The sequence below is a fragment of the Lissotriton vulgaris genome, chromosome 2_2 (genome assembly GCF_964263255.1).
Source record: "Lissotriton vulgaris chromosome 2_2, aLisVul1.2, whole genome shotgun sequence".
Classification (NCBI taxonomy): domain Eukaryota; kingdom Metazoa; phylum Chordata; class Amphibia; order Caudata; family Salamandridae; genus Lissotriton; species Lissotriton vulgaris.
The window spans coordinates 52,214,774-52,239,110 of NC_141688.1; the positions used below are offsets into that span (position 1 = coordinate 52,214,774).

The window sequence follows — 24,337 nt, forward strand, 5'->3', positions numbered from 1 at the left end:
AATTATCATAGAGCTGCCTGCAAGACACGAGCTGCTTACTATGCCGAGGAGATCAGGCTGAGCTGGAATCCTTCAAAATCGATTTTTAAAACCTTGAAGGACCTTAGTGCATAAAAGGCGACGACATAGGCAACGGCCTCTGAAACGCACTGCGAAGAATAGGTTTCCTTCTTCGTAGAGAAAGTATGCACAATCTATAGATCCTTGTTATCTAATCCTCTGCCTACCTTATTGAGTTCTGAGACAATCCCTCCCAGCTCTGAGCTTACCACCACACTTATGGTGATTCCTGAAATCTCTCACAAGGTATTTATTAAACTCTGTGGAAAAATCAAATCTGGCTCTCTGCCAACCCTCTAAAACCTGCCCAATTTAGGGAAGCATCTGCACTTGTACTTGAACCTCTGCGACAGATTATTAACTCCTCTTTTGAATCAGCTGTGATACCAGCAAGATGGAAAAAGGCTTTGGTTTAACCCAATATTAAAAAACCTATGTTAGACCCCACCAAACCCGAGAATTTTAGGCCTATATCCTTGCTTCCTTGGCCGGCCAAGGTGACAGAAGCCCCATGTCAATAGTATTCTTACCAGCTTTCTCCAATCCAATAATATTCTGGATGCCTCACAACATGGCTTTCGAGCCTGTCCCAGTACTGAGACGGCACTCCGAAGCATGACGGAACACCTGCGGACCATTCTGGACTCGGGTCAAACGGCGGCACTGATCCTGTTGGATCCGAGTTCCGCCGTTGACACGGTCTCGCTTGCGATCCTTCTGCATCTTCTGGGTTGGAGGACGAGCTCCGGAGTGGTTCAGAGCCTTCCTAACTGGAAGATCCTTTCAGGTTTCCACTCCCCCGTTCCTTTCCAAAGAACAAATTATTGAGCAGGGAGTCCCTCAGGGCAAATCTTGGGGTCTGGATAGACTCCTCCCTCAGCTTCAGCACTCATACCAAGAAAAAGGCAGCCACTTGTTTTGGGATCCTACAGAATCTCGAACCTATTTTAAAATTCTTTGACCCTCCCACCCGCCAGATCATAGTGCAATCCACTGTTCTCTCCCGCTTAGATTATGCTAGCTCCTTGTTGTTAGGAGCAAACCAGGCAGAGATTAGAAGAATGCAGCGGGTGCAAAATGCGGCAGGAAGAATCTTGGTAGGCCTCCCCCGCTTTCATCTGGTGGCGAGTACCTTGAATAAACTCCATTGGTTTCCAGTGGCTAAGCAGATACTATTCAAGGCTCTTTGCTTATAATTTAAAATCTTAAAACTTGAGACTTCAACCATGATCTGTCCATTACTTACCCCTTATGCTCCCCCGCAAGTCTTGCGGTCGGAAGGCCAGAACCTGGTAGCTGTTCGTCGTGTGAAACGCTCGAGGATGGGCGGACGTTCCTTCCGTTTCATGGCTGCTAAATTATGGGACGCCTTGCCGTCCCGGCTACGTGGATTAAACGATCTGCTGCATTTCAGGAAAGCCATCAAGACTTACCTTTTTCCCTACATTAGATCCTAGAGTCTGTTATGTTAGGGTCTGCCGTGCTATATTGGGGCAGTCGCCCGCCTTGTTATTTTAGTAAGCGCCGGGACGCCCCTTAGCTGGGGCAGCTGAACGCTGTATAAAAATCAGTAACATAACATAACAAAAGGAGAAGATACAAATCCGAGTTTTTCATAAACATAGAGTGAGGGTACTGGATAACCATAACCACAAGCAAACAGGTTTTCCAATTTTTTCCACTTTTCCTCCAGGAAGTGATACCAGGATAAGGGTCACTCCAGATGTAAGAACAGTTCACTTTTACACGAATGGATGTATTGTTGTTACTCACCATTCAATCCTGAACATTATCAAGGAGGAGTACAAGATCACCCACTTGCAAAATAGGGATCCTGCTGCCCCTTGTCAGAACCCCTTTCAGAGGGCCATTGATCAAGCAAGAGTTACTGGACCCAACCGTGTGGGTTGAGGCCTTTTACTCATGATGTCCCGGGGCCCAACCTACTGTTGATGCTGAGTAAATGGCCCAAGTAACCCTTCAGAATGTGACTCTCAGGAATAGCCTGGTTCTACCAGTCCAAAGCTCCCTCGAGGGGTGGTGGACACAGGGGAGTGAACAAAGGCTCACAACTCAAAATGTGAGCAGCAGCAAGAATAATTCATTGTCCAGCCACATGCTCACTTTTATGAAAAAAGAGAAATCCAGGGTATGCCCCAATGGTAGAATAAGTCTCAAGAGTCCTCTATGTCCCGGTTTTAAAGTCAATAGTGTATCTGCACCACAGCACTAACTAGCATCAGGTTACCCTGGGGCCGACAGGCACGAAATCAGTTGTACCCACATCTTACAGGATCAGAGTGACTGGAGTTCCTGAGAACCCCCGTTCTGTGGGCTCTGAAGTGGCAGCAGCTTATTCAGGGGAGTACATTGCACACTGCCCAACAGCACGCAACAGTTGTATGCAGTCGCACCTCCTCAGCGACCAGAGATTCTTGGCAGCTCCTCCTTGCAGGGTAAGTTTATAGTTTCTCTCACGATGGGGATGGGGGTAAAGGGGAGCGGTGGTGGGGTGGTGTCAAGAACCTGGTGTGAATCGTTCTTCCATGGCAGGTTTGCAAAGTGCCACAGTGGCCTCATTTCTCCGACAACAACTCTGTCTAAGTTAAACATCTTGTTGGTCTTGGTGACCCCTGTGGCATACAGGGTACTGTATCCTCAAGGGCTTCGGCCTAGTTGTCAAAGTGAAGTCCTTAGTGGTGGCCCCTCTTGATGCACGGACCATGGCCTGCTACCGCACCCGGACTATGGCCCTCACTGCATGGCCAGTAGCAGCTTGCAGGAAACAGGGGTAATGGGGCAGAGCAGGGGGGATACAAAAAAACCCCACTTACCTCCTTCAGCTGCCGTGACCGTTTCTCCACTGTTGTGTCTCCTTCCCCAGCGAATCCCAGGAGCAGGTCGCACACAGGCTGTTCTAAGCCTTGTGATTGGGCTGAGTGCTGTGGTTCTGTGCTCAGACGGGGACAGGGAGCCTGTGCATATTTGCCACCAGGCTGTGCATTGCAGTCTGGAGGGGAACATGCAAAGTGTGCATGACTGTTTGGCCAGCCCAAACCGGCTGGCAAAAAAGTCATGCACACTTGGAATGTGCAAACCACTACTCCCCCTGTGCCATCAGCCCTGCTCCGCCCTAACCCAGCCTTAGCTGAGAAGCTGCTGCTGTGCATTGCAGTCTTACAGCGACCCCTCCTGACATATGGGTTCACAGCTCCACTTTGCACAAGGTTCAGCCGAATCGGCACATCGATGCACACAGTTCATATCACAGAAGCCCTCCTCTGGAAATCCGAGGGCCACCGACTTCTACAGACACATGGGCAACGACCCGACCACTGCAGCATCCATCTACTCACACATTGCAAAGGGAGCCCACTCACCAGGGCTCAACATTCGATCTTGCTCCCTCCAGCGCTCTCCCCTTCCTCACAGGGCACAGTGGTCTTGGTAAGCAGGAAGGCGTAAGTGCTCCAGGACAAGTGATCTTGGATTCCCTGGGTTATGTCCCCTCAACCTGCAGGGAGACTAGCAGGCCTCAGCCCCCAGTCCTGGTCACCAGTAGAAGTCTTACAGATCATCCCCTTTTCACAAAGATTTCTGACAAATAACACTTATTGGGGTTTCATACTTCCCTTCTTATAGCCCATTTCCGGACACATAATGTGATTTAGAGCTTGTGTCTTTGAAGTTTATGTTAGGGGTATGCTTCTTTTGAAATGCCCACTCCTCTGCTCTCATTTCCTCTTGAAAGCAGTCGGTCACATCAGTCCATGGGAGTGACCACAGTTCACACCTGGCTGTCAGGCTCAGAGATATGTGCATCAAAAGGTTAGCTAGGGGGGCCAGCTCTACCATTTATGATTCTCTAATCAGCCCCATCTCCTTCCTGAGATGTGCCTCTGCCCATTCCTTGGGATCTCTCATTGAATCAAAGAGCACCCTTTGAAGTGTACAGGGTAAGTTTGGCTCTCTCCTATCCAGTCTGTGTCCCACACAGCTTACAGGAATGCAGTAATATGCAGATTTGTCTGAGGGGATTCTTCTACCTCCTCATATTTCACAATGCAGGCTTGGATCCCTCAAAATGGAAGCCAGAGTCTGCCATTTAGTGTGCCAGTCTCCCTGTATTGTATTGTTCCCAAGCACACACACACACCCAGCGCCTTTAAACTACTCAAGCGCTGCGGTGCACTACACACCAAGCCAATGTAGACCAAGGTGGAGTTAAGCACACCGCAGCAAAACTTTAAATGAGTGAGTCTGTAGCCTCATTTCTGTGACACATGTTAACAAGCATTGGCATAGCCAATAGGTCTTGCCTTTGGGATCTTATACGTTTTTAGTTATGCAGCACAATATCCTTACTGCAACAGCATTAACTGATGCGTGGATAAACACTTATAAGGTCCTGAAGGCGAGACCTATTGGCTATGCCTTTGATGTAACTTTAAAGAGACTCATTGTAGTTCTTTCACAGTCTCATCATTTCAGAACTGAAGCATTTTTAATATTCTATACAACTAAGCCATTGTTGTTGCTTATTTATCTTATGTAACTATCAACCATTGGCAAAGCCAAAGTCCTGGCTTGCTGCAGGTGTAATGTTACTTGTAGTATATATCTGGATGCAATGACAGAAAGAAGTAGCAACATACCAGACGGGTAGCACAGGGATATTTAACTTACCTTTTTAAACCACGCTCTTAATTACATCGACCTCGCCCCTTTGATAGATTCCCATCCTCCCTCACATACACATTTCTTTCATCCCACTTAAGCCCTGCCCACACAGGCTCACATAAATACAGAACCCTCTTGCAAACACAATCTCCTTGTGATCTCAGCAGTGGGTCCTGCTATGGTGCCTCAACTTTTACTTGTGATCTCAAAAGCACCCTTAGGCAGGGTGCAGCGCTATAATCCAAAATGAGATGGCACACCACAATGTGCGTGTCCGAAGAAGGTTCTGAAAAGTTCACTGTGCCTGCCTCGGTCTAGGGTCCCGCTCAGCACATCTGGTGCCAGTCCTGCCTGCGTGTATACATCCATGGCAAGTGGGTGTCCAGGCACCCCCAATATCCACCCTCTGTGCCCCCCTCTCTAGGCGTCACCCCTCGCTTGCACAACCCCGGGCTTTATTTGCAGAGGGGGTGGCCTGGACTCCGAGCCATCTCTGAACCCATAAAGAACCCACTCATCTGGCTCACTTGCAAACATCGTCTTATTTAAAGAGCCGGCTTTGATTGTTGTAAATTAAATTCAAATTTTGTCTGTGCCTGCTGATGCAGAGGTGAGACCAAACCGGAAGTCTGACTGGCCGGAAGTATCGTGAGATAGATTTCAATGGTCTTTTATGGCAGGCAGGATGTAAATTGGCTTTTTCCACCAGAACTCGCCGTGCATTCGCTGGCAAACCACAAATTAAACACCAACCCCGGGCCACTCGCAGGTGCTGGGGCGAGGGCCTTGCCTTGTCCTGCTGGAGCAACCGGAGCAGCCCGCTGAGAGGCGGGTGAGTGGGTGAGGCCTGGCCCTCGTTCATCTACAGAAGGGGACACAGTCATTGTGTCTTTGTTATGTTTAATATGGTACTGTGGGCGGCGAGAGTCCCAGGGCCTGCTGAGACCAATCAGCCTGAGGAACAACTGTAATGACTGTAGTTTGACAGTGGTTAATTCAAGAGTAGGGCCGCTTCTAAGCACTATAGCTAGTGCTTAGAAGCACTAGTTTAATGGTGCTGAATTTATCAACCTTGAAATCAGTTGTAAGCAAAGTATTTTAATCTCTGATAAATGTGATGGCATGTAGAACAATTCAATGCATTCCTGCTGGTAAAGGTCCATGAACATGTTGTACCTTAACACTTGAAAGGCGATGGTCCTGTAGGCTTCGGTGTCAAGAGCACAAGCGCGCACCTCTCGCGGCAGCAGAAGGAGGGAGCCTGGGCGATTCCCTTGCGGGAGCGTACAGCAAGGCGCGCTAATTGCAACCATATGGCGCCGCACGCTCCCGCAAGGGAATCGCCGATGGCTAAAGGTCTCTCTCCTATGCAGCGCATGCGCGCTGCGTAGGCGAGACCTAAAAAGGACCTGTTCATTCCTACTGATCACTATGCAGGATGCTGCCACCACAGCCTTTGTGCTGCTTAGCTCTTGGTGAAGGCAGTACTCTCTAACCACTATGAAGATAGCCTGTTGAGAGTCCCTCCTGGTCCAACAAAGCCACATTTGTGAGAGAGTCCTATATCATGGTGCATTTGCGTGATCTGTGTGTGTCTGTGACAACAAAAATCAGCATTGGGGATCCAGACATCAGCTCAGTTGGGCAATCAGGGCATGTGTGGATGTCACTTACCAAGCGGAGGACTTGTCCATCCAACACCCACTTTCCAATAAACAGAATTATGTAGGCAATCAAGAACCATAGATACAACAAATAAAGGACCTCCTTTTAAAGAGCACATGGTATACGTATCACCTGAGAAAAGAGGTGCATTTGACAGAGTGTCTTGCCGCACATCTCTCTTTAGTACACATATTAAACTGGAACATTTGTCTGATGGTTGATGCTTTATTCTTTCAATGGTTTTCTCTACCCTGGTTATTTTTTTATACGTGTGTTTATTGTTTTCTACATACACAAGATGTAACAATACACAGCAATACAATAGTGTCATAAGGAATCGAGAAGTACCACCATGTAAACACAAAGGGCCTCATTTATGAAAAGTGACGCATCGTTGCGTGAAAACAGTGATGCGTCACTTTTCATTGCGCCCTCCTTGCAACACCAATGATGCGTCATATTTACAGTATGACGCATCATTGCGCAAGGAGTTACAGATACGTCAGTATTTCTGATGTATCTTTATGGCGCAAAAGTGACGCATTGCTGGAGTGTGTCACAAAAGTAACACAACTCCAGCAATGTGTCCTTTCACATGGGGCAAGCTCCATATGAAAGGGCCTGCATCAGTCTTACGCCTGCTGTGAGGCAGGCGTAAGAAATTTACGCATTTGCATCCTAGAAGTGGCACAGTGAAATCTTATAGATTTCACTGCGTCACTTCTATGACCCTTTCTTGCATCATAACGCCCCCCTGCATACATTATACCTGGCGCAGGTATAATGTTGGGCAGGGGTTTACAAAGTGACGCATCTACCTAGATGTGTCACTTTGTAAATAAGGTGCAACAAGGCACATTTTTTACCCTGCTGGTGCGTCACAAAAAGTGACGCACCGGCGGCGTAAAAGTGACGCACGGCCTCATACATGAGGCCCCAAATATCTCAAACTGTATAGAGACAAGCATAGCGCATACAAAGGGCACTCTCCCAAGTTCACATCCTCGGAGTTTATGAATCTCAGTAACCTCCGAGACAACATTTTGTGATGCTTGTTTGCGCACCATCTCCATTTGTAGATGGCGCTTTCCAAACTCCACCCCGTGGAACTTTTCTGCCACCCTATACAATGCCTTGCTAACTTTGTTCTCATGGCATTTCTAAGAAACAATTGCAATTAGGAAGGAATAGTTTAAGAAATTTCAGTGCTCGCAATCTTGCAAAGTAGCCTTTTACCTGCTGGAGCACCACTGATACAATGAAAAAGTGAAACATTTCTAGAGCTTTTTATTATTTGGCACTCCTGAAAGGCAGCACTCTAAGGCTGCTGCTTTACTAATCCTTTCCAAACTACTGGCCATGGATGTGGGAGTTGAGACTCTATCTTGACCATGGACACAGAGTTTCCTGTTTACTGGCTCCCAATGCCTCTAATGCAGTGGTTCTTAACCTTTGGCCCAGGACTCCTGGGAGTGTGCAAAGCTTACTAAAGGGGTCCACAACTGCTTAGAAAATTAAATACCATTATCAGATTAATACATTATATATTCAAAAAAGAATGACCAATTATAATTGAACATTTTAAAACGTTCTGTAAATGATATGCTATGATAGCAAGTATTAATAAGATGCACTGCCACTCTGAACTGAATATCCTGGCACTAACTCAGAAAGTAAAGTAGCTGACCAACACCTACAAAGAAGGATGTGTCATCAAGGGGCTGGTAGTAGGGAAATGGACATTGAACTCAGTTGGCCAGGCGCCTGCACGAATCATCAGATAAAGAAAAGAACGGGGTTTTAAGGGGTTTCATTCATTCCGTTTCACTGTCTATGAATCTAAGTAGAACAGGGAGCTGATTCCAAATTTTGGAGCCCAGTATGGAGAAATATTTGCCACTCTTTGTCTTGCGCCTATAAACAGGAATGGATAGCAAATTCAAATAAGAAGATTTTATGGTTCTTCGTGGCTTGTAATGTATAAAACGATCGGAGATATATATAGGGCCAAAACGGTGTAAAGTTCTGAAGTCCAAGGTCAGAGTCTTGAAAAGAATCAGTTTGTGGGCCAAAAGCCAATGCAGCTTCTAAGTCCCTGATAGACTGAAACATTACGTGGAAGTTTTAGAACAAATCTCACTGCAGCGTTATGAGCCACTAGAAGTTTATGTAATAGGTGTTTAGTAATTCCTAAATACAAGCTGTTACAGTAGTCCAAGCTTGAAGTATTAAGCGTTGAACTACTGTTTAGCTTGCAGTCAGAGGAACATATTTAAAAAAATGTGTTTAATGATTTAATCAAGTAAATACAGGTATTAGAGACAGATACGACTTGAGAATGATAAGAAAGTAAACAATCAAACAGAATACATAGTTTGCGAGCAACTTTAACTGAAAGAGGAGGGGGCGAAAGATTGTCAGGCCATTCAAGCTGAGGAGAAAATAAATTATCCTGACTAATTAACAGTATCTCCATCTTGTCAGTATTACATTTAAGGGAATGTGAAGGAGTTTGAAATTGGCAGCTAAAAATTAAATTAGCATCCTCAGACTGATTCATGGGAGCAATGTAAGTGCATGAAACAGAATATAGTGCGGTTGATGAGTGAGCGCAATTGAATTTAGATAAGCTCCATATATTATTAGGTCGAGCCTGGGCAGCCCATGCGCTGCTCTGCGAGGCATGCTGTATTGAGGTATGGCATAGAAGTTCCGTCCCTTTCCCACATATCTTTTCAATTGGCTCCTGTTACTGTCCATTCAAAATCATTGCTTTTAATTTGTGAATAGGCTTAGTAGTCTCTCCTTGGTGCCGCCATATCTGCATTTGTAACCTCCCATAACAACTGGACATTTTGCTTGTGTTGTTACATGGTCTTCTTTATCTAGTTGGTGAGCACTATTTTCTTTAATGATCTTCCCTATTCCACACATGATGTCGCATCTTGCCACCACCTTTTGTATTGTTATTAGTCACGTATTTTTTTCATTTCTGGGTGGTCTGCTTTAACTATAGCTGCTGCGCTTATTTAAGTATTTCATTAACAGCGCGGTCCACCCTCACATTTTAGCGGCCGCACTTATTTATTTAATTAATTTACAGTGCGACAGCTTTCACGTTAGTGGCTGCACTAAAGAAGCTTTCTATATTTATTTATTTTTACACTTTGTGTAAAAGCGCTCCATCTGCGCTTTCACTTTAATGTTGGCTGCGCCCTTTTCTTTAGACGCTGCTCACTGTAACCTAAATACAGTGAGCACCGTCTAAAGAAAGGGGTGCGGCCACAATTACAGTTGTTTCGCATTTGCAAGAGTTTTAGTTAATAACATTAGAAATGACAATGACTTTTATATATATTGTTGCTTTAAAAAATACGTAAATAAAAGGCATTATCATTTACAATGCCAATAGCTTAAAATCTTGCAAGTGTGGGACCTATTGAATTGAAAATGTTTGCTGTACTTTGTTTTGCAGTTCAAATAATCACAAATGCTTAGGCCAGGGTCACCGGCTTACAGTAATAACTAAGTGGGGATCCTTGGATTACAATAATGATTAAGAGGAGGAGGGGGTCCACAGAGATGAAAAGGTAAACAACCACTACTCTCCTTCGAAAAACAAGCTTTTGCAATGCAATAGGTCTCGCATTAGGAAAGTGTGAGCTACTGGTATTGTAAATGACACTTTTTTTTAATATGTGTTGGCTTTGAAAATATATAAATTAATAGCATTGTTATTCACAAAGCCAATAGCTTACACTTTCCTAAAGCGAGTCCTATTGGCTATGGCAATGCTTATTGGTAGCAAGCAAGGACAGTGCTGTTGTGGTGCTGAGTGATGATGTTGTTGGGCTGAGTGATGTGGTGGTGTCCCAGAGTGATGTGGTGGTGTCCCTGAGTGATGTGGTGGTGTCCCTGAGTGATGTGTTGGTGTTCCTGAGTGATGTGGTGGTGTCCCTGAGTGATAAGGTGGTGTCCCTGAGTGATGTGGCGGTGTCCCTGAGTGGTGTGGGGGTGTCCCCGAGTGATTCGGTGGTGTCCCCGAATGATGTGGTGGTGTCCCCGAGTGATGTGGTGGTGGCCCCGAGTGATGTGGTGGTGTCCCTGAGTGATGTGGTGGTGCCCGAGAGTGGTGCCCCTGAGTGATGTGGTGGTGTCCCTGAGTGATGTGGTGCAGCAGCACAGAGACTGATGCTAAGAACACGCAGGGTTGAGTGCTACAAAGCGCGTTCAGTTTATCAAAGCACAGAATAATGGAGCCGGGAAAAAGCAAGGGGAAACAGGAAAACACAGGGAGAGTGTATAATGATAGAGGCAGTGAGGGCTGGGGCTTGGACAGCAATCAAGTACAGGGTCGAGAAGGCACTGAATGGGAGAACAGGGAAAACACCCAGGACCAAGGAAAGAAGATGAAAGCACACTGGAGAGCAGGCGGATGGGGCTTGGACAGCAATCAAGTACGGGGTTGAGAAGGCACTGAATGGGAGAACACGGAAAACACCCAGGGCCAAGGAAGGAAGATGCAAGCACACGGGAGAGCAGGCGCAGACAAGCTCACGGCATTGCTGTGGCGGGGGAGCGGGAGCGCATTCCTTTGAAGTCTGATGCAGGGGCGGGGGAGCGGCAGCCTTTGAAATCTTATTCGCGGCACAGACAAATGGTGGTGTGTGACGTGGCTGGCATTGTGCACGCGCATAGATCACATGAACTGTGTCTAATTCGCCGTTTTGGTAGACTGTTCTTTTCCCTTTACTATAATCTCGCCGGATCAATGCGCAAGCGCATTGGCTCAAGCGAGACCTAAAAATGTTGGACATTGGAGGTGAGAGCAAAGTTTTGGCGCTCATCGTGTTGTCTTGATTTCCTTAGACAACTTAAGGAAATGACAAATGAAGTATGGGCATACAGAAGTTTAGGCTTTCCTTCATTTCCATAATTGTTCGAAGGGCAGCACCGTCATAATTATTAACCATGCCTCACAATTCTTACCTTGACATTTCAATATATGAACATACAGCAAAACATTATTACCCAACTCAATTATAGTAGCAGAAAATGTTTCAGTAAATGCATAGTTGGCCAAAAGATGGAGGCCTAAGTAAAAATCTCTGGACCCCAATATGGACTGCTGTTTGCATTACTCTACACAAGTCCATGAAGTGACTGTGGGAGATCAACCAAGCTTTGAAGTGACACTTTGTACTTTTCTCACATCAAGTAGTCCAATACCATGTGTTACAGATTCAGATAAACGTTACCTTTTAACATACCTCACATTGCATTCTGGAACTTGTTGTTTCAATTTTAACATTGTAAGAAAGGGTGCCAAGTGTGAACTTGTTTCATGAAGCCGGGTAATGTTCACAGAAATTAATTAACTTGCTAATAGGCTATACCTATGTGATATTTACGTGAGTAGGTACATTCATAGTTCCTCCTCAACAACCAATAATGTAGAAACGGTGTACTTTGTTCAGTATTATTTTAAAAATTTCTATTCACTTCAGATACATATGCATCCATGTTAGTTTTAAAACATGTCAATAAATCTGCGTTTTGGGGAAATGTTTAATCGTTTTATAAAGAATCTTTCATTTGATGTCAATGGGGGTCTGAGGGCATGTGACGCAGTGGCGTTACGTAGCAAAACTTGAGCGCCCCCCCTCCCTTGCAAAGTACTGGAACACCCCCCGCCTCACCCTCGCCCCCCCCCCACCCCAAGAACTCCCAGGCTAGGTTTAGGTTACTGTGCTAAGGGGGCTGGAGCTAGGCGCCTTCTCCCGCATTGCGGGGGCGATTATACGACACTAATGTGCCGGTGAATTTATGTGGCAGTAGGAAGACGTTTCAACGTCCTTCCACATATGCGACGGTTTTACCGGGACACTGCAGTGCGCCCCAAACCGGGTGGTGTCTAGGACCTCGGAGGACAACTGCCAGGCTGCCCGCAGCCCTCCAAAACTTAACACAGACTTGTTGCTTATTCATTCAGAGCCAGGACAAACTAAACGGGTAGTGAGAGAAACAGAGGAGAGAGGGAGAGGGAGACGAAGTGCGCGCTCCAATCCCTGCGCAGGACATCCTGGCAACGCGCAGAACACGCAAAGGAGACGGAAAAAACGAAACCTTGTTCGACACAGAAACCCCTCCACCCAGAAGACACCCGCAGCAGCTTTAACCGGCCACCGCTTCTAAAACACTCCGCGACTTCGACACAGAAACCCCTCCACCCAGAAGACACCCGCAGCAGCTTTAACCGGCCACCGCTTCTAAAACACTCCGCGACTTTTTTTTCACTTTTTGTTGGTGCTGTAGAATTCTGCCCTTCTGACATGCCAACGGGAGATGCTGCTGCCAGGACGAGGCTGAGAGGGAAGAGCTAGTGTCAGAGAGAAACAACAGAAGAGGAGACATTATCTCAGGGAGGTATAAAGGGGGGTCATCTGCCCCCTAGAAGGAAGAAGAGGGGGGATCCATTCTTGGGAAGAAGTGTTATCCATCTTTCCACGAAAGGGATATCCATTCTACATCCGAAAGGTGAGATCCAACCGTGTGAGCAAGAAGTTTGGTCTTCCTTGCAAAGGAATTTTGGGAAATCAGCAGGGAATTCACTGCTAGGACTGGTGAGAAGCAAGTGCAATGCCATCTCAGTGGGCACTGCAGACCTGCCTGGGCCTAGGGTTCCTTCTGTTGGTGCAGGGTCAGGAGAGCAATGGGGACAATGGCCGGTGGAGGCAGATGATCCAGTGGGAGAACAACGGTAGGCGATACAGTCTACTCAACAGTGGCTCCGAGTATGTGCCTGCCATGGGCCGGGCCAGGGACGAGACCCCATCCAGGGTCATGCTGGCAGACACTGCTACTGGACAAAGTCGAAGGGTGCCAGGGAACACAAGGCGGCAGGCTCCCACACTGCCAGTCCGCTCTGGGTCTGACACGGTGCGGGGACAGACGCGGCATCCATTTGGATTTGGTCAGGTGCCAGACAACTGGAGAGATGGGGCAACGAGAGAGAGTACCGGGGGCCAGCGTTTCAGGCCGTCTTTAGGACGTCAGCGCCAGACTGGTTCCTCGTCTTCTTCTTCTTCTTCATCCTCATTTTCTAGGACCTCGATCGGCCAGCCGCCCTTCATGCAGCCGGCCTTCCCTCAACCACCATACTTCAACCAGTATGAAAGCTACGACCCCCAGGTGCCTCCAAGCTACGACGAGAGCTCGTCTTACTTCAGAACTGGGGGCAGTGCAGGTATCTATCCTGTCCCACCTCAGCCGCGTTTTGATGACTTTGGGGAAGATCAAGGTGGCTATAGAACCCAGGGGTTTTATCTTCCACAGGAGCAGCCACAGGTGCCATACCGACCCCCTCCTCAACCACCGCAGCCTGCTGATGGACTGGATCGGCGTTACACCCACAGTCTTTTCCAGGGTGGTAGCACAGATGTGGCCCAGCCCAGGCAGGACCCCATTTTGGACCAGCAGACTGACCCCAGGTTTGGACAATACCAGCCAGTTGGGTATGGACCAGTTGAGCCATACGTGCCACCCCGTAACGTGGAGCCATATCCACCGTTCCGCAGCCTGGATCCTTACCCTGTTGTACCAAGGCAAGACTCCTACCCTGTGGCCCCCAGGCAGGACTCGTACCCTGTTTTGCCAAGGCAAGAACCTTATCCGGTGGTGCCCAGACAGGAGCCTTATTTGCCAGCCAGGAGCCCAGAATTGGCTCAAGCTGGGCAGGATAATCAAGCAGCACAACCGGCAAGAACCAACGTGGGCAGCGTCTTCAGGCCCAACCAAAATGGAAGGGGTAAGTTGTTAATTTATTTTCCTTCATGGTGGCTGCTAGAATGAATCCCTTCCCTCTGAAGATCGTGTCCCTCCTGCATACCACTATGAAAGTGGAGCCGTGAAGAGTCTGCAGGCCTGCGTAGAGGCCCAGGGTTGCAGGTGAAAAGTGACCACATTATCTGCCCAAACTACTCCATATATTGTATAATTGTAACTCTCAAGGTCGAATCTGCACAGTATAGAGTCCGTGTCTCTCGTCAAGTCAACAGCTCACTATGCTGCTGACTCAGGTTTTTCTCTAGCGCGCGTTTTTAATTGTATTTACTTGCAGCTATTACTGCAAGAAATGTATGTATACATCAAACCATAAGACCATGTGCAGCTGGTGGCTTACATAAATCGTCTTTAGGAAGCAGAGCATAACGGCGCGCTCCAAAAGCATGTTCGCGCGCGCCCAGGTAAACAGCGTTCCAGGGTAGCTCCTGACGTCATCGAGAGAGGGCGGAGGCTGGGGTCTGTTATGGAATTTACTGCGGAGGTAGCGTGTTTGAGTGTGGGTTTGGCTAGGCAGGAGTTTACTCTGAAATCTAGGCAGAGGCTGTTATGGTAAAGATGTGCAAGGATGGCGAAGCACGTAAATGAATGTATTCCCTGGTGCAGGTGGCTAGGGAACACCACCCCTTAGGCTCTCGGTAGGAGTCGCCTGTAATCCCAGAGGGGCCTGTAACATACATTACTGCCCCTACCGGGTTTACAAGAATACTTTTACGAAAACATACATCCCTGCCCCTAAGCCTCATGCAATGTGTTTGCCGCCCTTATATGCATGGACATTCAAGTTTCCATAGTTCGTGCTCTGACAGTTTATCCAGTGCAGATGATATGCCTATGCATTCTGGTACTTGTAGTCCTGCGATTTAATGTATGAAACATGACTGCAAGGGCCTGAATGCAAAGAAAAAGGGGCTTGATAGCTTCTCACACATGGAATTGATAAATATGAGCGCTCTGTAACTCATTTCGAAGTTGACTGCAGTATGCCCTCACTCAGAAGCTGTGAATGTCTCCCACTGACAGGCCATTCACCTCACAGTATGTTCTACCTTATTGCATTGGGTAGACCACCTCAGAGGCATGACATTTCTTCAGGGGGGGTATATGGGTGTGTGTGTATATATATATATATATATATATATATATCCACCACGAGTCCCCACCAAGGCACTCAGAGCCGCAGTAAGCCACGCTACCTTGAAGAAAAGACGGCAGGACCAGGAAATCCGTGAGTTGAAATTTTTATTGCGCAACAAACGGCAGCATAACGTTTCGGCCTCTCGCAGGCCTTGATCACATATATATATATATATATATATACACATACATAGGAAAGTACTTTGAAAAATACAGGGGCAAAGAGTTTTTCTAACTCAAAAGCCTTTGTCAACACCCGAGCCTATTGCAGCGCCTTCTCACCTTAGAGGAAGAGCGATTTACCCACTGACAATGCACCATCAGGACCAGAGCATAGTGCAGTGGGCGGCATCGCTCACTTGCAGATAACGGGCAGTAAGAGTCTAGCACAGAGTGCCTGCATACCCTGAGGCCGCAAGCCACCCTAGTAGCAGAGTTTAGTACAGCGTGCTTACACCTATTACTGACTGAGCCAGGGGGCTCCCGGCTCAGTCAGTAATACTTCATCCTCAGTGTCATAGCTCAGTGGATACAGTCACTCACTGCATACAAGATTGTCCTTTCAACTATTGCAAATCTCTACACCCTACAGGAGAGTAGCCTATCTCGTTAACACCCCCCACCCGAGCATCAAGGACTAGTGCAGGGGTGTGCACACATGGAAAGCAGAGTGCTCCTTATTACCAAACCATTGATTGCTTACTGGAAAAGCTGGTAAGCCAGAGGCTCTAAGATAGCTCCGTGGACTAAGGCATCTGTGGCAGCGATCTGTGAGTAACCTGAAGTTCACAGGTTGAGATTATAAGAGGGTCCATTATGCCAAGGTCTATGAAGTGAATGCCATTCAATTATTTAATGAGTATCACTTGTTATCGGTCCATTGAAAACGTTCACGTAGTAGAGTATGTGATATAAGTTGTGTAATTATTATGATGGCATCTTTTGTAACCAGTTTACTGCTCCACTGTAATGCTAGGCTCCATGGTGCTTTCCTTGCCAAAGGATTGTCAGCCCATAAGAAGCTACAATTCCTGGAGGATGGAAGCATAGACCAGAGCCAGTCTTGGGTGAATAAATATCACATGCCCTGTCCTTATTCATGTGAGATCCTTCCACATGTCTCCCTGTGGCACGTGCAAGACCTTCCAGCTCATCCAGTGAACATGATCTGGTCATACATGATGTTACTTCTCGGAACCCCTCACACTCTTGAGAGTGAGCGTTCTGGAGAGCAATACAGTGTCTAGTACAGCCAGAGGACCAAGCTTCCGCCCTCTACCACAGTTGTGTGCTATTTGGCACACCAATCTCCTTAGGTCCCACTTCCATTCATTGTCAGTTTTGGGTGCACTTCTGCATGCCACTATATTAAAATACATGTCTGTTCTGTTCATCCTTACACTGCCTAGAAACAATTCTGTTTGAGGTGTCATGCCGCACAAGCCTCCTCGCTCACACTCTGCCATTCTTTGACACAACAGCGCAAGTCACCTTGCATTTCTTAATTCCACACACACAATCTTGTGAAAGAAATAACAAAGCTTGTTTCCTTTCCAGTAAAATAATTGGCTTGGTAGTTTGGTCTGCCCTGTTCCCATGATGCACTGGGCCAGGGACAGACTAATTTGCATGTAGCCAGGTTCTGAGCTGGGATGGTGCAGTGAGCTAAAAAAGCGGTGATGGATCAAGCCCTGATCTGTTGACTGGGTACGAGTATTCTGCTTAATTCAGATGCTCTGTCCATCGCCACCCCCTTTTTCTGAATCGTTTTGTCCACCACAAGCGTGGTAGGGTATGCTCAGACATGAGTCCCTTGCTCACCGCACCATCAGGATTCAAGCAAGCCGGGCCGAAGACGGCTGTAATGCCAGAAACCGGTCCCCGGAAGCTTGTTTCCTTTCCAGTAAAAGAATTGGCTTGGTAGTTTGGTCTGCCCTGTTCCCATGATGTACTGGGCCAGGGACAGACTAATTTGCATGTAGCCAGGTTCTGAGCTGGGATGGTGCAGTGAGCTAAAAAACGGTGATGGATCAAGCCCTGATCTGTTGACTGGGTACAAGTATTCTGCTTAATTTAGATGCTCTGTCCATCACCACCCCCTTTTTCAGAATCGTTTTGTCCACCACAAGCGTGGTAGGGTATGCTCAGACATGAGTCCCTTGCTCAACGCACCATCAGGATTCAAGCAAGCCGGGCCGAAGACGGCTGTAATGCCAGAAACCGGTCCCCGGAAGCTTGTTTCCTTTCCAGTAAAAGAATTGGCTTGGTAGTTTGGTCTGCCCTGTTCCCATGATGCATTGGGCCAGGGACAGACTAATTTGCATGTAGCCAGGTTCTGAGCTGGGATGGTGCAGTGAGCTAAAAAACGGTGATGGATCAAGCCCTGGTCTGTTGACTGGGTACGAGTATTCTGCTTAATTCAGATGCTCTGTCCATCACCACCCCCTTTTTCTGAATCGTTTTGTCCACCACAAGCGTGGTAGGGTATGCTCAGACATGAGTCCCTTGCTCACTGCACCATCAGGATTCAAGCAAGCCGGGCCGAAGACGGCTGTAATGCCAGAAACCGGTCCCCGGAAGCTTGTTTCCTTTCCAGTAAAAGAATTGGCTTGGTAGTTTGGTCTGCCCTGTTCCCATGATGCACTGGGCCAGGGACAGACTAATTTGCATGTAGCCAGGTTCTGAGCTGGGATGGTGCAGTGAGCTAAAAAACGGTGATGGATCAAGCCCTGATCTGTTGACTGGGTACGAGTATTCTGCTTAATTCAGATGCTCTGTCCATCACCACCCCCTTTTTCTGAATTGTCTAGAAAGTGTGTCACCAACATGAAAAGTTTGGAAAGCTGTGGTGTAGACACTACATGCGTAGCTGTTTCTGATTGTAGTACTGCATGCAGTGGGGCTAATGTTTGCAGTTCCTGTGGATATGAAGGCATGTCTCAGCCCTATATATAAAAAGGTGTCCATAGAGGAGGTAGACTGATTCTGGAACATCTGTTGTAGTGTACGAAATTTACCATTTAGATATAGGTCTCCCCAGCCGTTTATAGCAAACTTCGTTTTTTTTTTTTTTTAAGACCCCTTCCTGTAATACTGGCATCACTGAATGGTATATAGCAGGGGAAGCAAAGGTGAGTATAACATAGGGACCTGCAACCATTTGGCTATGTGCTTCCAGGCTTTAACCGTGCAAGAGACTGTCGTAAGGGCAGCCTTCCTGGGCGGGGCGTGCTTAATATGACACTGTCTAATGGTATAGGATCTGCCAACCACTGTTCCACTGCCACCTGTGGCATATACCTGGGGGGATGGAACCAATGCTGTGCATAATGGGCCTGAGCGCATATATAGTATAATTCTAGATTGGGTACGTCAAACCTTCCTTGCGAATATGTCCTAGTCAGTATGTTCCATTGTATCTTGTGCTGTTTGCCACCCCAAATCAGTCTAATCATTTCTGTGCGTAAGGACGTAAAAAATGCCTGCCTGGATCAAATGGGACATTCATAAATAAGTATACAATTTTGGGAAGAACAACTATTTTTATGAGGGAAATGCGTCCCGCCATAGATAATGGCAGCAAAATCCACCCCGTCACACTACTCACGATTTTTTCCAGGGTTCTACCGTAATAAAGACGCATCAATTCAGACCTATCAGTTATTAAGGGTATGCCTAAGTATTTAATCAGTGGGTCACACCAATCTATGGGGAAGCCGGGAGTGAAGCCCTTCGCAGATGCATTGAGTGGGAAGATCTGAGATCTCCAAATCGGACAAATTCTCTCAGTATGGGGTTTCGATTTTGCGGAGGATTTCAAAGATATAGAGTAATATTGTCTGCGTACAGGAATATGAGAACGGATCGCATATGGCAGTGCAATGATTTGTCCTGGTGGTGCTGTCACACCCTAGCCACTAGTGGCTCAATCGCAAGAGCGCACAAAGCAGAGGGGAAAGTGAACACCCCTGCCTCATGCCACTCGTGTCGGAGAATGATGATGAAGTCTGTCCATTAATAATTACAGTAGCCATTAGGGAATTATATAGTAAACATATCCATGCCAGATATCCTTTGGGAATGCCCGTGCATTGTAACATAGTAAACAAATAGTCCCATTCCACTGAATCAAAAGCCAAGCATCTTTAAAACAAAAAACAAAAATAAAAGGCATTATTATTTGCAATGTCAATAGCTCAAACTCGCGTAAATGCGAGACCTATGGCATTGCAAATGTTTGTTTCTCTTCTCTCAGCTCCAGTTAAAGTGATTTCTCAGCGAAGCTCACTACCAAAGCCTGTCTTAATAGAGGGCATGTGTGAAGCTCGTCCTTCATCTTGGCAGTTGCAAAAACGCACTAGTACCAGCAAGCAAGCACTGGCAAGTTTTAAATACTGTTCCCTGGTATTCGCTTGGGTTTTCATTTGTCGAGCATGGCGCCTATCCTCTTGTGCGCAGCAGGTAACAGCACCAGGAAGTTGCATTTCGTGGTACTGTGCAAGAACTTTTACATCACATAGTAATATATGACCATTGAATAACATAACACAATGGTGTAACAGAATGTATTATTATGACATAAAATAGCACAGTGATGCAGCATAACGCAAATATATGACACACAGAACACTTCACATCATTACACAAGGACTCGGGGTTGATAGGAGCACAAGGACACAGGGCTGGGAATGCAGAAAGACTCACTTCAGAGTGAGACATAGATTCACACAGGAGACCCATATATTGACTCACCCACCGAAGGGCGAGTCTGTGGCACACTGGCAGGGACACATAAACAGAGTTAGGAGGGCAACGAGCCAGGGGCACGAGAGACTGAGACACTCTGATACACACAGATGCTCTGGCTCAGGACTGTGCAGGGAAATACAACCACGGGACTGAAACACAATACTCACACACTGCACTTGGTCTGTTTCAGTGAATGATTCTAAGGCACAGTCAATAACCACAAGAAACTCTAATTGCAGAGGGAGGCTTTCACACACAGATACAATCACTTTCAGGTGGATGTTGTAGAAACTCAAAAGCGATCCGCCTTCTGTAAAATAGAAGACAGCCGTGCGCGCTTAGCAACGTGCGACCATCTCATGCACCTTGTAACGTAAACACAACGCATGCAGTCCTCTGGAAAATAAAGCCTGATGCACTTGCTGCAAAGTTGTAACCGGAGGGAACGCCTAAGTAACGGCATCAGGGGACCAGAAGAACACTGACACACACCGTTACTGGCACAAGAAACACTGAATACACACACACAAGCCAGAGGTACAAACAACTGCCTCCCCCTTTGTTACACGCTCAAGACTCAACATCAGATCTTTAATCCTTTTGTCACTCTCCTGAGAGGTGGTAAGTTTAGAAAGGCGCTAGGTGTGGGAGAGCACAGGGGTTGTTGTCAGGCAGCATAGAGAAATGAAGCAACGCCGTGCACATGGACATCTCCTGTCCCCACAGGCACAGCAAGCAGGAGACAGGGAGCGAGCCGTACACGTGCACATCGCCTGCCCTCCGGGCACGTGCACATCTCCTGTCCCCTTTCCGACGAAAAATTGGCGACAATAGATATCGGCAAGGCGTGCAGTGCATGTGCCGCGTTGCTAAGCGAGACCTAAAGAGTGCTATAGGTGTCTTGCTTCATCATGGTGTTATGTTTTAGCCTAATACCCTCGACAGAGGTATGGCGGTCTTCTTCAGGACCTTATGGAAGCTCCTGCAAGGTATGTGTAAACAAAAGTGATGACAATTAAATGGAAAATTGTCATATACAAAACCAGTGAGGAAAATCAGCCCAAACTACTACCGATGCCCAGGCTGCTGGCGCAAGGCGCCTCTTAGTTCCCATCTTGAATAGTTACCAAACAAAGAGACGGGCGCTGAATAGTTACCAAACAAAGAGACGGGCGCTGGAAACAGGGACACAAGAACAGAGTTTTATTACTCATGTGGAGAGCCTGTCATTTCAGACAGGAAACACGGTGTCTTCGGGAGGGGCTCTAACAAGTTCTCTGAGACTGCGTCTTTTATACACAAGTTGATGATGCATAAACATTCCTTATTACAATAAAGACATTGTGAAGCAAGGAAAAGACATCCCCAGTACCCCCCCCGTTCCGGTTTATTCCAAAACGTGGCTACAGCATGAGGTCCTCACCCCCCCCCATACAATAGGAGGGGGCTACAATGCAGCAGAGTGTTCCGCTGATTCCTTTGGAATGTGTGCACCTGATCGGATCTCAGGGGGTGGGGAGGTCATGATCAATAGTAGCTCCTTTGAAGAGGGGCGAGTGCATACAGTAGCGGGCAATAAACTGTATCCTCAGGCTAAGGGATGACCAGCGGTCCGTGCAGACAGTCGGGCTCAGTGGAAGGGGTCATCAAAGGAGGGGTATTCAAGAAAGGAAGGGAGGTGTTGGTCAGGCGCGGGGTGTGATTCCCAGGGGCAGAGTCACACAGAAGGAGAAGTCTTATGACCAGTGCAGGAGAGAGCGGGGGGGGGGGGGCAGCCAGAGTGCGCGGAGGAGGGGTGCCGGGAGTTAAACAAATGGGCAGAGAGGCCATGGTGTCTAAAATGGTCGTTTGTGTGTGTGCGTGCATGGGTCTATGCTGGCGAGATGATGCAGTCAACGCTTCACAGTATTCATTCTGCTTACAGTGAGGGTATGGTGGAAGCAAATGAACGCCGCTTATGTGCATTAACATTGTCATTTTCCACAGTCGCCGCTTTTTAATATAAGTTAGTTCATTTTCCTGTTCTTCCCAATTGATGGGCGTACATATAGCCGTGTGCGGTCAATGAGATAGCGTTTGTCAATACTAGCAGATTGTGTATAACCATGATCAGTCGATACGGGTGGCAGAATACAGTACATATGAATTTACATTTGGTGGGTTATTCATCTAGGGATCAGCATACTACATACTACAGACGTTCTGACTTTCTCTTCGGCGGTATCAATGTACAGTAAAAGTGACCGATAAACATTTTGAAAACAATACAAAGTGGTTGAGGGAGGAATTCAGTTCAGTACAAGCAATCAGTCAAGGAAAAGGGGAATGATATCTACGTCACAGTGTCTTTTAGCAGCGAGCCATCACTGGTAGGCTCTAGTCCGTCTTCTTTCGTTGGCGCTGTTGAGCACCGGCGGTGGAGCTATGAGTCCAGCTCGGATCCAACTTTACACGTTGCAGGGTGCGATCTGTCCTCTGCTGTTAGATCAGAGTCCTGTTTTCTGACTAATCTTTCTAGGGGTGCCTCACGCTCGGCACCTGCATTTCCTTTTCCTTCCGTGGCAAAACCCTATTCTTCCTAAATGTTGTTCCTTTTTTTCTGAGTCAAAATCCAGGGGTTAGAATGGGGGTGTCGTTGGGTAATCGAGGGAAGAGAGGGCGGAGTGGAGTCAGATTCTCTGAAGCAGACCCAGGGAGCAAATGATAACAAGCAGGCAGGCCCATTGATCGGGCTCAGAGGGACGAGGGACTTCTGGCACAGGTTGGTCAGCAAACAGGGGCTTCAGGGCAGCCCTTCATTCTTTCATTTTCCGTGTTTGAAAGTGGTGCCTCGTCCCGCGTCTCGTTGCTCTGCGGCTCCACCTTTGGTCCAGGTCATACGTGCTTCCTGATCTGTGGCCAGGCTGAGTGTCACGTCCGGCCCCTCTCCTCCGGTGATTGTGTATCCTTGAATGGGTATAAAACAAGTTTTTAGAGAACCGGTCAACAGAGGATATTTATACATTTCAATCCCGTCCTCAATCCTAAGTGGCTAGGGACTTGTTCATCAGTCATAGTCAGAAGTCATCACTATGTAGTATGTATGCAGGCATTTCTACTAAGTTTGTACTAAGTCTTATTTGGCGTTCATTCATGGCATGTATGGAGAGAAGTCAGGCTCCTATCGACTGTGTATTCTTATCAAACTCGGAATCGGATCCTTCGGGAAAGACCCGTTTACTAACCCAAGTCCTAGCAGTCTTACATTTCCCTCCAGAGTCGGCTAATTCTAGCGAACAGGTGGGTGTACTAACATCTAACATCATGAGAAAGGGACAGAGGCTAAACATTCTTTTCCTGGAGAGCAATGGTTAATCAGGGTCATCAGTTATAATTCTTTGGCAACAGCTATGGAGCTGGGGTCAATCGGGAGAGGCGAGGACGCTTTGGACATCCGCACTTGGGCGCAGAGGGGTGGGACAATCTGGGCATTGGGGGTTGTTTTTCTAAGGACTGAGAATAGAAGGCCATTGACGTATAGTCCCCCTATAAAAGGCCAGATTAGGGGACATCATTCGTCTCACCTGTCCTTTCCTTCTTAGCCAATTCAAGTTTCTTCATTTTGCAGAAAGGAGAGGTAGTAACATGGCGAGTCACAATCGTTTGAGTTCCTGTCAATTTTGCCGAACACCTTTGTGTTCAAAAAGACCCAATTAGGCTCGTGCCGGCGGGGCACAACGTTACTACATAAAGGAAGAGGGAGTAGGGGGACTCTCATAGAGAGTGAGAGTCGTCCGCATTCTAAATGAACCACTTGGTACACGCATGACAAAGAGAGAGAGAGAGAGAGAGAGAGAGAAACGTGTACAATAATAGGCCATTTAGTGCGCACACAACACAGAACAGCAGGGGTCAAGTAATATAGAAACACAGGCAGAAGGGCAACATAGATCCATACATTACGTACACACGAATTCAGGTGGAGGTGACAATACATGTATTTACACACAAATGATCTAAGACAGAACATAGAACAGTTTTCTGGCCAAAAATATTTTTTCCTGCATGCTGCGCATTCTTAGTATCCTACTTAATTCACCTGGGCGTTGAGCTTTTTACCTTTTTTTTCTTCTCTACACCTCTGCCAATTGGTCGGGAATTAATCTAGTCGGGCTAATACTCACAGTGGGGCCTTTGAATTATCTCTCTTTTTCTTTTCTAACAA

The 24,337-nt window shown here is 47.0% G+C and overlaps 1 protein-coding gene across 2 annotated transcripts in view; it reads left to right on the top strand.

The window, feature by feature from the left end:
* Positions 1-12,321: 12,321 nt before the first annotated feature.
* The window catches only part of LOXL1 (lysyl oxidase like 1), a 251,136-nt gene continuing 239,120 nt past the window's right edge, over positions 12,322-24,337 (top strand). Inside the window, exons 1-2 of one of the 2 annotated variants that reach the window (XM_086959268.1) lie at positions 12,322-12,573; positions 12,653-14,212. In XM_086959268.1, coding sequence (XP_086815394.1) covers positions 13,045-14,212 — 1,168 coding nt within the window. In that variant the 5' untranslated portion in view covers positions 12,322-12,573; positions 12,653-13,044. Of the gene's footprint in view, positions 14,213-24,337 lie in introns of both variants that reach the window. The other variant, XM_086959267.1, reaches the window with a different exon arrangement.